Below are 14028 nucleotides of genomic sequence, written 5' to 3'. Positions count from 1 at the left end.
TTACTGGGCTCCTTGCAGCTCAGATTCCCGCTCCGCTCCGGAGTTGAAGCCTTAGGGGAATTGTTCATAAAGGGAGAGCCTGAGGCACAGGAAAGTTAAGAAGACAGGATGCTCCTGCCTAGAAAGAGGTGGTGCCACGGCAAGATGCCAGTGGGCCTGGCTGTTGGCCAGCCATCCTTTGAGGCAGACCTGCAGGACCCGAAAAGCTGCCCTGCTCTGGGCGGAGCCGACCTGGGATACCTGCTGTGCTGTGCTGTGCCTGCTGGGAAATGGCCAACAGGGAACCTTAACAGCAATCATGCAAAGTGCTGCCCACCCCCTCCCCCAAAAGGGCTGGTGCTAATAAAACAGAACATGCAAAGAGCAATATGGAAAACAGGGCTGGAAGGGTAATTCTGACCTTAGGAATGATCAGTCCCGGGGATCCCTGGGTGGCGCAGCGGTTTGGCGCCTGCCTTTGGCCCAGGGCGCGATCCTGGAGACCTGGGATCGAATCCCATGTCGGGCTCCCGGTGCATGGAGCCTGCTTCTCCCTCTGCCTATGTCTCTGCCTCTCTCTCTCTCTCTGTGTGACTATCATAAATAAATAAAAATTAAAAAAAAAAAAAAAGGAATGATCAGTCCCTCCATGTAACGAATCTTGGGCAAGTCCAGTTTACCTCTCTTGGACTTTGAGTCCTCCCTTCAAAGAAGGATTGGAATGAGCTGACCACCAAAGGCCCCTTAAGAACTATGTTTCTAGGTTCCTAATCTTTGAGTCACAGCCTCCTTCCTAGGGCACAGGTCTTTAGTGTCCCATTCATTATGGAAATGCCACAATTACCTGGGCTCATCAGAACCCCTGAGTGGATGAAGCCATGAGCCGTGGATTATACTGCAGGTGTGTGCAGTATAATGAGCACATATCATCCCTACATAATCAATGGACTAGCAAATCGGACACTCTTCCTGAGGTCAAAGGTGTAAATGAGGTTCAAGCATGTGGGACACCCTTGGGAACCAGCGATCACCTACATGCAACTGAAAGTGCCAGGGGGTCAGTCCCCCAATAGGACAGCTCTTGACCAGTGGGGATGAGCCAGTGAATCAGTGTTATCTGCCCCCCAGTCCTAGGGGTGGACAGCTCTGAGGCCATCCTACCTGACAGTTGTCAGCTTAGCAATGTGAGGTGCTGGGTCTCTTTCCTTCTTTATTTCACACTCCTCAGGCCACCACTTCTATTTGCTGAAGTCAGTTCCAAAAACAAACGGTCTAAACATGTGCTTTTGTCTCAGTTCTGCCTTCTGATGGGACTTCAAGAGCAGCAAAGTGGAGAACACGGATCCAGGCATGTAAGAAGAGCTGCATAGACTTTACCTACTATCAATTTTCCACGTATCTGCTACCTAGAGGGAAGACTTTGGATTTCTCTTCTCTCCACTGCTGTCTGCTTATCATCAGCTTCCCCAGTCTCACTACACAGTGAGCAGAAAATGAGAAATAGAGTTGAAAGTATCAAGTGGCACAGGCAAAAAGCCTGAAAGAGCTTCCTGAGTCTAGGTGTCTAGAGACTGAAGTGGGATCACCTCAGTGTTAGGGATTTGGGGCGATTTTAGGTTGTAAATGAATAAAACATTTTTAAAATGTATGTGTGTGTATTACTGTGCATTTGAAAAATCTATAATAAGCATATCAAAACCATGATTTCACTCTATTGTTGCTTTTGCAAAAAATTTTTAAATGACTTGATATGTGAAAATATTGATAGAGGTTAAAGAGGTTAAAGCAGCATGCAGATACAGCAAAAGCCATGAAGGTGGTATGTGAACAACTCTGGGAAACACTGATAGCTCAATATGCTTTTTACAACTATAATGTAGGTGAGTTTCGCTATCAAGTATGCCAAGCATTTTCCTACTTAGGAAAACAGACTTGATTTGCAGTATTTATATGTTTTTTACTATATTGCTTTAACTTCTAGAGAAAATGAGATATTTTTCTCATATTATAGCACATATTGTAAAACTTTAATTACCCTGAGGACCTGAAATGACACAAACAATATGACTTATCTGTGTGTTTGATCTAGGACACCCAGAACTTTACATGGACAAGTAGAGCATTTTATATACATTTATACCCAATGTATTGGGAAAAATCTTTCAGTTGTTTTATGTTCCATGGATATCCCTATGCCTGTATTACAAACATGACATTTTTATGTTCTATGGATACAGAGTACATTAATAGGACAATTAGGACTCTCTGATGCTCCTATAAAAGCCAGTTCCTAAAACTTCTGCACTTGCAGGAATTTCTAAGACAACAGATTGTCCACATTTCTAAATAACCATCAACAATGGGGGGAAAAAGTAATAGGATACAAAATCTAACTTAAGAGACGTTTTCTTAACAGTTAAAAAGTTGCAAAGACTTTTTGAAATACATACCCACAACACTCCCAATTAGCCCATATATCTTATTGACCTTGTCTCTGGGAAACACTAGAGGGCTACGTTCTGAGAGCTTGAGGGAATAACTCATTCTTTTCCATATAGAAGATGAAAGCCCTAGTGGCATTTCCCCTAGGAGATCGGTTAAGCAGCCAAAAATGAGTAATGCTCAGACAACAGTGACCGAGTCTGAAAACACAAACCTAATGGTGACATGAGGTCAGACCTAAAGAGATTAGAATGTTTTATGATCTTACTTTAAAAAAAAAAAAAAAGTCCGTTCCTGTCTATCCATCTTTCTCCCATCTCTTTTACCTTGTCCTCAACTAAGATAGATCAGATAATAAACCACCCCAAGGTCTGGCGACTCCTGTGAATGTGGACTTAACTTTCTGAGTCAGGGTCCCAGGGAAAGGCTCAGGGCCATTGTGAAAGCCTGGAGCTCTCCGTCCTCCAGCACCACCAGGATGCTGCTGCTGAGCTGGTGGTTTCTTGTTGAGTAAACATAAAGCAGGCATCTGCCTACGGGGACACGGATATGCTGCCCAGCTCCCCTAGAGAAATGCGCACGTTCTCAATAAGGGTAATATCACCGCCCAAGGAGGTAAAATTAGTTCTTTAGGGGGGGAGTGAAAACAGTGCATTCTTTTTATATATAAAGCACAGATACACCTGTAATATGTACACAGGTACATGGTATATCCGTGGTGTTAAGATTTCAAGAGAGGGGCTCCAGTAGGGGGAGAAAAGCCTAAAAGCCCCTGGAAGGGAGGAGACGGTAATAAAGCTGAAGCACAGCACACGGCTGTAAATCCCCTTCACGTGATTCAGGCTGGTGTCTGTAGCACCTTCCAGAAGGTTTTATACCGCCTTGAAAATAACATATCTTATGCTAATTGAGAAAAGAATGAAATCCATGGGGAGAACTATTCACCCAGACATGAACACCCTCTCTTGGGAAGGGCTAAAATCCCGAGAATCTGCATTATTTCTCTTCCTTTGGAATTGTACTATCGTCCCCACCGAATTCCATTCCTGGAATAGCTGCGGCATCACGTGAAAGGCTGAGCCGCCAAGGGCTCCAGGGGAGGGGCGCACAGGCCAGAGGGCTCCCCGGGGGAGGCGGCCCCTCCTCGGATTCTGCTTTTGCCATAGATGTGATGGGGGTGGGGGGGCGTGGAAGTTTTGCTTTTGTGTCATTTCGTCTTCATAATTAGGTTGTATACGCAGGAAGGGGTTGGAAAGAGGCTGACGTTGTTCAGCCCCCAGGACAGAAGTGGACGGCCGCCTTTCGCATGCACCAGGAGGGGCTGCTTTGGGTTCCCCGAAGGTTGGGGCAAGTGTTTGGAATGTTGAGATGTGCCACATGTCCCTCGGGCCACCCGCTCCTCGGCGGGGAGTGTCGGGCACCAGTTAAGAGGCCGCGCCTTCCTCTCCTTGGCAGGCACCGCTCCCTGCTGGACACCGAGCGTGCAAGGGGGACTAGCGCAGCTAGAGGATGTCCTAGTTAACAGCGAGGTCACTACCTGCGTGTCCTCTGGGGCAGCGGCCTGCCTGTGACCTCCGGGCCACCCGCACTGGCACACACGCCGCAGGAAGGGAGGCGAGGCGAGGCACATGCTACCTGCGGGCCAGGTGCCTTTTCTTCTGAGCACCAAGTGCGATCTCAGCTGGAGAAGAGGCTGGGCTGACGTGCCCCTCGCCCCCCGACCCAGCACAGGGCCTGGCACATGCTCGCCCCTGCGATGTGGGCTTCCAGCTCCACGATCAACACATCCTCGGCCTCTTTAAAGGAAAACTCCGAGGGCCTGTGTGACGGATCCGAAACAGGTGTAGGGCCAGAGGGACACTCGCTGGTGACAACTGACACCAACTCAGATGCGCTTGTCCCCGGTTCAAGGACGATTAGCACCACAGAAAGGGGCATCTGCCCGGAGGGGGGCCGCTGCCAGGGAGCTCTTTCCTGCCCTACGGGCGAGGAGCGGAGAGGGGGGCGGGGGGGTGCGAAATGCAACTTTAAACATCGCAGAACCGCCCCCCTCGCCACGTTATTTTGATCTCTAAGCAACTCCTTAGGAGCACCCCTGATGTGCGGCGTCACGGCGGTCAGTCAGGAAATGCCATCTGCCGTCGGGCACACCAACTGCCATCAAAACAGGGAGAGCCGCGCTTTGCCCCAACCCACTCTATCCTATTCACATCCTGCTGATAAATATTTTGTTTTGTTTGGTCTCTGGAGCATTGGCAGCAGGCATTTCAACCCTCTGCCTCTGTCGGGGCCGCCCTTATTTCTCCCCCGAAAGCACCGCCTTACCCCCTGGTTGGGACCATGCCTTTCAGGTGGGGGTTAGGTACCAGGGTCCTACAGGGAGGTGGGGGGAAGCCAAAGGACAAGGAGGTCGGGTATTAAAAAGTAGGTATGTGTATAATCAGTGAAGGGGGGCAAAGGGGGGGAGAAAACAACCAAATGGGAGAGTAGAACTTCACTTGTCTGGCCCTTTTATCTTTTATTAAACAAATAAAGTGCGTGTGTGTGTGTGTGTGTGTGTGTGTGTGTGTGTGTATTAAACAGTAAATTGTATCTAAGAGAAGTGTGGCAGGGGCTATTTATACAGGTAATGGAGAACTAACTAAAGAAGAAAACCTGGGGGACGCTCAGGTGGCTCAGTGATTGAGCATCTGCCTTCGGCTCAGGTCGTGACCCCGAGGTCCCAGGATCGAGTCCCACATTGGGGAGCCTGCTTCTCCCTCTGCCTGTGTCTCTGCCTCTCTCTGTGTGTCTCTCAGGAATAAATAAATTAAATATTTTTTAAAAAGAAAGAAGACGGGCAGCCTGGGTGGCTCTGTGGTTTAGCGCCGCCTTCAGCCCAGGGCGTGATCCTGGAGACCCGGGATCGAGTCCCACGTCAGGCTCCCTGCATGGAGCCTGCTTCTCCCTCTGCCTGGGTCTTTGCCTCTCTCTCTCTCTCTGTGTCGTGAATAAATAAACAAAATCTTTAAAAAAAGAAAAGAAAAGAAAGAGGAAAACCTGGATTTGATGATATAAAAATGATACTAATTATAGTTATGAGAGTCATTGATCGTTTATGAGTACTTAGTAAGCTCATCACTTGTATGTAGCAGATTAATTTTCTTGTGTTTTAGTTTATTTCAACATCATAATATGTGGGTTTAGGCCGTTTTATTATGGCATATCTGTAAAAAGCTTTAGAACTCTACACGATTTAGGGGATTTAAACACCCTTTAGACTATAATAAAATGAGAAAAGTCATTAGGAAACAGAATAAAAAGGGAAGTAGAAAAATGAGGTGATCGAAAACAGAGGAGAAAAGTGGAATGTGTGGCATTTAACAAATTCAACAAAAAGTAGAGGAAAAGAAAGAAGATAGCTAAAATTAACCTAACGGAAGAAAAACGAGTGACATAGGAAAACCCAGGTAAGAGCGTGAAAAGAAAAAGAGTCTGAGCTTTACCAGCCTGGACAAGGAGGTAAAGACTCTTCTAGAAAGAAATTACTCTTCAAAGCTTCAAAACAAAGCTTCCACGTCACTAGAGTATCTGAAATGCAGAGTAAACTATTTCCCAGGCACCACAGTGAAGCTTTCTAGCGTGACCAGCGATGCCAATCTTCTCAAAGAGAGAAGGGATAAAAGGAGGAGAAAGGAGAATACGTTTTCTCCACTTAGGGCACATCACGGCCAGTATTTTTTTTATATGCTTCCCTGGAGACAAAGGACTAATATTGTCCAGACTCCCTGTGGCCCCAGCAGAAGACGGAGACACGTCCCGACCGTCTAGCTCTGTGTGCGTCCCTGCCGCCACCCGCGCTGCTGGGATGCCCTTCTCCCCCGCCAAGGCCTGCGGCCTACCTACCCCGGCACCCACTGACCCGGCGAGCTGGGCCCTCCAGCACCTGGCAGCCACAGAAAGAACAGCTCCGTGTCTCCCCTTTGGGTCCCATCCGTCCTCCAGAGGGCAAGCGACAGAGACAGGGAAATTTATTGCTGACACTTCTGGGCCTTTGGCCATTTCCCAAGAAGAAGCTGAATGGGACACACGGAGCTACCAGTCACTCCCTTCCATCTTCCACGCATCAGCGGCCACAGGAGCGAGGCCAGGAGACCCACGTGACCTGCAGGACCTCAGACTACACCCGGAGGATGTTCTCTCCAGCTTTCTGAGGAGCAACATTCTTGTCCTCAAAAGTATCTAAGATATTGAATTTCCGAATCATTTGATTTCTAATATTCTGGAGCAGTTTATCACAAAAACGCTTCTTCCTAAAATGTTTCTGCTCCAGCTTAGCACCACCTCATTCTTCAAAGACAATTCCTACTTCTGAAAAGTTTATCACAGGGGCCCCTGGGGGGCTCAGTGGTTGAGCGGCTGCCTTCGACTCAGGGCGTGACCCCAGGGTCCCGGGATCGAGTCCCGCATCGGGCTCCCCACAGGGAGCCTGCTTCTCCCTCTGCCTGGGTATCTGCCTCCCTCTCTGGGTCCCTCATAGATAAACAAATACAATCTTTATAAAATATTAAATGAATGAATAAGTAAACTTTTAAAAACTGTCTCACAGAAGCCAGAGAAAAAGAGTACTGGAAAAATCATCAAACCCGTATAAACCATTACCAGGAGCTGGTTATTTCAAAGTTATCCAAAGTTGTCTTCTCTGTCCTACAGAAATTAATGAACAGAAAAAGGAATCCTTCTGTTAATTCATTTGCATTGTAACAGCCCTAGGAAGGAAGTCCTTCATACGTGACTTCCGTTTGGCCTGTGGAAATTTCTTTCTGGTGTATCCTGGACAAGACATCAACTCAGAGGGAAAGTAGAGGTCCCAAAAAACCTAAGTTTCATCCCAACTCCCTCTTCTCTCTGGCATGTTCTATCACTCCATACTCCCTGACGCTGCAGAGACTCTTTGGCCCTGGATACTCAGCGGCCCAGGGGCATCAGCCTGGCACCGTTAGAAATGCCCTTCCTCTCCAAGCTGTGCTTTCCAGAACAGTGGTCAGGCAAAGAGAGACGTTTCCCCATCCCGCCTGAGAAGACTCACTGGCTCTGATCTTTTAAAATACTCATTCCTCGCCTGCAGCCAGGATGCAGAATTCACTTGTACGGCTCTGTCCGTTCCACAGACCTTTGGGGGAACCCCCTCTGCACCAGCTACCAGGACAGCAACTGAGATCCAAGGACAAGGGATTCAAGGCGTTGACCTTGGAGAGCACTGTCTAGAGAAAGGTGACAGACATTCGAAACAGTCGCATGTGCTGGAATAAGGGCTGCGGGGCCAACCCTGGGCCGGGAGCTGCGCTTCCCTGGACCCAAGAGTGGGAATTGACAAAGTCAAGAGAGGAGGGGAGACCATGGCTGGATGACATTTCTCGAACACTTACCATGGTGACAGATCTGTGCTAAGTCCTTTATATACATTATCACGCCTAACTTCCTCAACGGCCATCGTCCCATTATTCTGATGAGGCCGCCTCTTGGCTGAGCTTAGTAATTTGCCAAAGATCAAGGAGCCAGAATCAGGCTCAGGGCCTCGTGGCGCACGGATGAGGATCCAGACATAAGGGATCCCCCATCTGACCGTCACGGTCAACAGCTATGTCACCTACACTATGAGGAGCTCCAAGTCTTGAGGAAATTAGAAGCTTCTTCTGCAGAGCGACTGTACCCCTGATAGTGCTTCTCTGAGTTTTACACCCAAATCCATCCTTTTGAATGATCCTTCTCAAGAAATGTGTGTCTCTGGAAGTTCCCTCTCATAACGTCTAAGCCGCTAACCACAGTGAGGAGCAGGCTGCTGGTAGAGATGCATATTCAAAGGCCTCTCAATTTCTTACCAAACTCACTTGTATAGTCTACAACACGTAATCCTCAGTGAAACACAATGAAAAATGTCTTATCTGTAAGACATTCCTTAATTCCTCACACAAGTGACAAAAATAGACTTTGACGAGTCCGCTAAGTGGCTACATTCACTGATTCATGTAAGAATAGATAAAGTAGAACTGATACTTTTCACAAGACTAAATTAGCCCATAGTTACCTCATTCTTTCCGGATCTTGAATCCTGTTCGCTAGAATTTTCTTCCAGAAAACATTTCACTTTCTCAACCTTTTCCATGCAGTGGAAAAAGGCCATTTTCTCCAGTTTGTTGCTGTTGTAACATGTGTTCATTTCTTCCAGCCTCTTCACTTTTAACATCCTGGTGGTAAGTCCGATTAAGTTACTGTCTGGAGTGTGGTTTTCATCTCCCTCCGTCTCTGATTTGTAAATTAAGACGCAATCATGAGCTTTGAGCGTGCCTTCCTCTTGACTGTAAAGAAAAAAAAAAAAAGAAAAGAAAAGAAACAAAGTTCTCATCCCTCATTCACATACTTGACTTTTGAAGAAAATGACCAGTGAGAATTTGGACCTGGAGAGAAGATCCAAAATTGGGAAGAGAAATGCTATTGTTAAGATCAAGTTTCAAATGCCGGAACTTTGAAAGAAAAAAAGGATTATTTCCCCCACCTTTTCCTACAGAAGCAAACAGTAAAAGTCCACCTCCAGTTTCACTGGGTGACTGTCGCCCTCGTTGCATAAGGTAAGATTTAGATCAAGTGGCCAATTTAAATATAGAAAACAAAATTTCATTGGGGTTAATTGGGATTGCAGATTTTGCTCCTCCCATCCCCGGTGGGAAGGGCTTGTGCCTGTATGAGGGGGTCTCTCGTGCTTCCCCCTGGGGAATTTTGTCCTCCTCTGGGGCGTGATCTGCACCAGATGGCCCATTTCCAGAGCCCTTCTCTGCCTACACCAGAAATGTTCGGTGTTTATTTTTAAAAAGAAATCTCCTTACTGTCCCCTCGCACAGATAAGATGCCCAGATAGCTTTCTTTGCAATGTCATTACCTGCTAGGTATCAAGGAGTTCAAATTGTGGTGCTTTCCTTGAAATACTTTCATGACAGATTAAGAAATACGCATAATACTGCTCCCATCCTAGAAATCGCCACATAAGTACGTGTCCACACACCTGATGGTGTAGGGGCTTGGGGGAGAGACACGGATTGGAGTCTGCGGAGGGTTCCCACAGCTGATTGCAGAGGCCCCCTGCTGGAGGTTTTCTGAAAATTGCCTTTCAGCTTTTGCCCAAATTTAAAACCATCTGCGATTCTCTCCACAAAACTTCAGTTTTCATTCTCTCAACTCACATAGCAAAACTCATATATACCTTGGGTTCCAAATTATTAAGAATCCAGTGCTCTGCAAAATCCTTCTTAGCCTTACAAAGACCTTACGTCAAACACGCTGAAATGCACGTAGTACCAACCAGAGTTCTCTACAATACCTTACAGATCAACACTGGCATCTCTTCAAAGCGCCCTGAAAAAAGTCGTTATTAAAATAAAGAGACAGGTGCAGGCTATTTCCAAAGCCAACTATGACTTGTAGATAGTTCGTAATTGCAGATGGTACTCACGCTGGAGCAGGAAGCCACGTAAGAATTAACACTTTAAAAAGAAAACAGGTCCAAGGTATGATAACTTTGCAACATCTCATGAAAGAATTAACACGTTAAAAAGAAAACAGGTCCAAGGTATGATGAAACTGTTAAACTCTACCTGGAGTTTGGTACAACCTGTTATTTAAGGCAGCACAGAAACAGGAGATGTGAGAGGTCATAACAATTTTTTTAAATAATTACCACGTATAGGAGGACATCCTAGGGTTTGGACCACTTCAGGTGCAGAGTGTAATTTCCAGCAGATAAGGGAAGTTTTGCAGAGTTCAAAATGACCACACAATTCTCTGGGAAAGGTCTTTACTCTCCGCCGGTATAATTCTTCTGAAAAGACAAGTGTCCACTCCGAAAGGAAGTATCCTCTCTCTCAAATGCCACTTTGAGCCCCTGTTTAAACTAATATCATCCTTGATCTCATGTTGCTCAGCTGTTGCCTTCTTAGTCAGATGGAGAAGAATATTAATTTTAGACGCCAGGCTTTTCAAGGCCAATGGCTCCATTTCAGAGGTCAGGTAAGGAGAGGATGTACTGGGAACAGTGGATGAAATATCACCTTCACCTTTTCTTCTCCTCAGTGTGGTAATGCTCTCAGAATTACCGAGCAGCATTTGCCTTTGGCGATCAGATGCCCTGTTCTCCTGCCCCTTTTAGACTCGTGATGATTTAAGTGTCACTCCCAGCCAAGAGGATTCTGGGTGTGGGAATCCCACAGCCACCTTTGTTTGTCCATGTGACACTTAGGACACACACATCTAGAATATGACAGATCTTTGGAAAACACTTAGCAAGGTTTCATTTTCTCAGTCTTTAAAATTATCTGCAATATCTCCAACAGTTTCTAGCTCTAGGAAAGGTCGAAGGCTCAAGCGTCCGCGGAGTTGCAAAAAACAGGAATGAATTTTCGTAAACTCTCCTTACAAACAACACCGTGGTTTTCCCCTGGTTGCCTGTCACAAGTCAAGAAAGGAGAATCCAGTGCAAATAACCCACCTACACGATCCTAACAGGAGTGTATCCGTGACTCCTAACAAAGTGGCATCAAACCTCAACTGCCTGAGCTAGTAACAGACAATCTCCCGATTCTTCGAGACCTGGAAATTTCACCTCTTTGGCTCCTTAGCTGATGCCTGTCCTCCCCCCGCCAACACCAGCCTCTAGATTTATTTTATTTGCCAAAAGAAAAACAGTTTTTATTCTTAATTCAGATCGATGTGTTCCATATAATATAAAAATACATTTCCATTTTGAGTAACATATAAAGAATTATGGCAAAATCTTTAAAAAGGAAAATTTATAGGTGTTTTTCTAGGATTAGAGAGCTTGGCTCTTTAGGAAGAGTAACTACACAAAATTAGGTATTTGTTAAAGATAAATTATTTAACAAAATTGTTATAAAAAGAGAGAACTGATTTGATGTTATCAATTTTCCTTGGAGTAATTAAATTGTGAAAAAAAAGTGATAAGCTGATGAAATGACCAATCTCCTGCCCAAAGAAAACAACATGCATAGCCTTCTGCTGATTTGACCATGACTTCCATCCAGACCATCCAAACAACAGGATCAGATCTTCCATCCCCTCAGGGGGGTGGAAACCAGCCACAGGTGCCAATGAACTAGAAAGCAGCAAGATCTGCTCCTTTCCTTTTTTTTTTTTTCCTTAATAAATTGTTTTATTTTAGAATAGTTTGAGATCTACAGGAAAGGTGAAAAGTGAAAAGAGCACAGGCAGTTTCCTTATGCCCTGTACCCAGTTTCTCCTATTGTTAACATCCAACATCTATCACAATGAATGAACCAATGCTGATGCTAAACTCCATGCTTCATTCAGAGTTTGTCAGTTTTCCCCTTTTCTGTGTCAGAATCTCATCTAGCATTTCATATTCCATTTAGAGCCACCAGAATTTGTGATGGATTGGATCTGGGGTGTGAAAGGATGATGGTAGACAAGGATGACTTTCCAGCTTTTTCCTGAGCATTTGAAGGACAGAGTTGACATTAACTAAGATGGAGAAGGATATAGGGGTGGGGGGAAGTAATTTTTGTGGGTAAAAATCAGAAGCTCAGTTTTTGGCAGGCCTATTGGACATCCAAGTTGAATAGATTGTGAAATGGAAATCTAGACTTTGGGGAAGAAGTCCAGATTGGAGATATAAATTTGGAAGTCATCACATATAGATAGTTCCATGTGCAATATGTATTTGATAGATATTTGTTGATTAATTACTAGAGAGAAGCCTTTTAATTGTGTCTATCATAAGAAAGAAAAATTGATTCAAACAATCCATGCTGCTTGTCTTCTAAAATTAGAATCAGTGTCCAGTTCTGCTATGTCACACTATTTCCAACTTCTGATAGCACAGAGGACAAGCAGCCTGGTATAGTATTTGATCATCAAAAAACAAAACAAACAAACAAAAAAAAACAGGTAACATATGCATGCCTATTATGATCTGCCTCGCCTCAACATCTTAAGTCCACACCCATAAAATAATTGGAATGTCTTAAAGATGCTCATATGCTTGGAGAAGTTCACAGTGAGGCTATGAACAGACTCAGTGACACTTTTCCTGGATATCCCTCATATTTTGGAACTATAAACCCTAATAAAAAATACCAACCTCAGAAAAACCACATTCCATGGAGCCATGGGAACTGTAATTCTTTCAAGGGACATTTTTATTAACTAGCAAGAGACTGTACTGTCAAAAAAAAAAAAAAAGCCATGTAAACCATGCTTTGCCAATGACTGTGTGCTGATTGGCATTCAAATCAGGCTGGATAGTGCTTATTATTTCTATTTGTACATAGGATTCTGAATGTTTCCAGAACAACATGGCCTCTTGAGCATTTACACATAAAAGTGGAAAAATCTTCACAAAAATCAAAATGCAAATGAAAGACATCCCTGTTATCCATATAACTATTGAATTTTCTTCCTTTCAAAATCCACCACTGAGAATGAGTCATAAAAGCAAAAACTGATAAATTGCACTTCACTGAAATTCAAAATCTGCTCCTCAAAAGACAGTGTAGGAAAATGAAAAGACAAACTACAGACCTAGGGAAAATACTGTGAAATCACACATTTGGTAAAAGAATTTGTATCCTGAATATACAATCAACTCTTACAAATCCCCAATATGATAATAATCCAATTTTTTAAATGGACAACAGATTTGAAAGACATCTCATGAAAGAAGATATATAAATAAATGGTTACAGAACACAAGAAAAAATGCTCAACATCAGTCACTAGGGGGATGCAAATTACAATCACAATGAAGGGACACCTGGGTGGCCTAGTTGGTTAAGCATCTGCCTTGGGCTCAGGTTGTGATCCCAGAGTCCTGGGATCTAGTCCTACATTGGGCTCCCTGCTCAATGGGGAGAACTGCTTCTACCTCTCCCTCTGCCACTCCCCCTGCTTGTGCTCTCTCTGTCAAATAAATAAAGAAAATTTTTTAAAAATGAAATAAAATCACTACTAAATAGCCTTTTATGCCCACTTGAAGAACTACAATTAAAAGACAAGAGTTACTGATGGGAAGAATGTGGAGTGACTGGATCCCTCACCATACATGTTGGTGGGAATGTAAAATGGTAGAGATGTTTTGGAAAACAGTTTGACAGTTTCCTAAAAAATTACTTCCCATGTGATCTAACATTTTTTTTCTAGGTATCTACCCAAGAGAAATGAAAACATGAACTCTCAGAACTTTGTGCATGGATGTTCATAGCAGCATTATTCACAGTAGCCAAAAATTGGCAACAACCAAAATATCCATCTCTGTTAGGTAAAAAGAAAGAGATAATGTGATACATCCGTTCAAATTGAATACTGCTCAATAATAACAAGGAATGGAATACTGGTCCCTGGTACAATTTGGATAAACGAAAACATTGTGCTAAGCGAAAAAAGCCAGAAATAAAGATCACATACCATATAGTTCCATTTGTTTGAAATGTCCAGAAAAGGCAAATCTATAGACACAAAAAATAGATTAGTGGTTGCCTGGGGCTGAAAGCAGAAACAGGAGTAACTATAAATAAATCTTATTGGGGGGGTAGGAGGATGTGG

The 14028-nt window shown here is 44.4% G+C and overlaps 1 protein-coding gene across 5 annotated transcripts in view; it reads right to left on the bottom strand.

Moving 5' to 3' along the window:
• The window catches only part of MYLK4 (myosin light chain kinase family member 4), a 110505-nt gene that overhangs the window by 75777 nt on the left and 20700 nt on the right, over positions 1-14028 (bottom strand). For 2 of the 5 annotated variants that reach the window (XM_041770877.1, XM_041770880.1), the window contains exon 2: positions 8489-8759. In XM_041770877.1, coding sequence (XP_041626811.1) covers positions 8489-8759 — 271 coding nt within the window. Of the gene's footprint in view, positions 1-8488; positions 8760-8956; positions 9046-10132; positions 10475-14028 lie in introns of those variants that run through there. The other 3 variants (XM_041770878.1, XM_041770879.1, XM_041770881.1) reach the window with 3 other exon arrangements.

The sequence above is a fragment of the Vulpes lagopus genome, chromosome 10 (genome assembly GCF_018345385.1).
Source record: "Vulpes lagopus strain Blue_001 chromosome 10, ASM1834538v1, whole genome shotgun sequence".
NCBI classification, from domain to species: Eukaryota; Metazoa; Chordata; class Mammalia; order Carnivora; family Canidae; genus Vulpes; species Vulpes lagopus.
The sequence above is the reverse complement of the archived record's forward strand: the minus strand, read 5'-3'. Positions and strand labels throughout refer to the sequence as shown.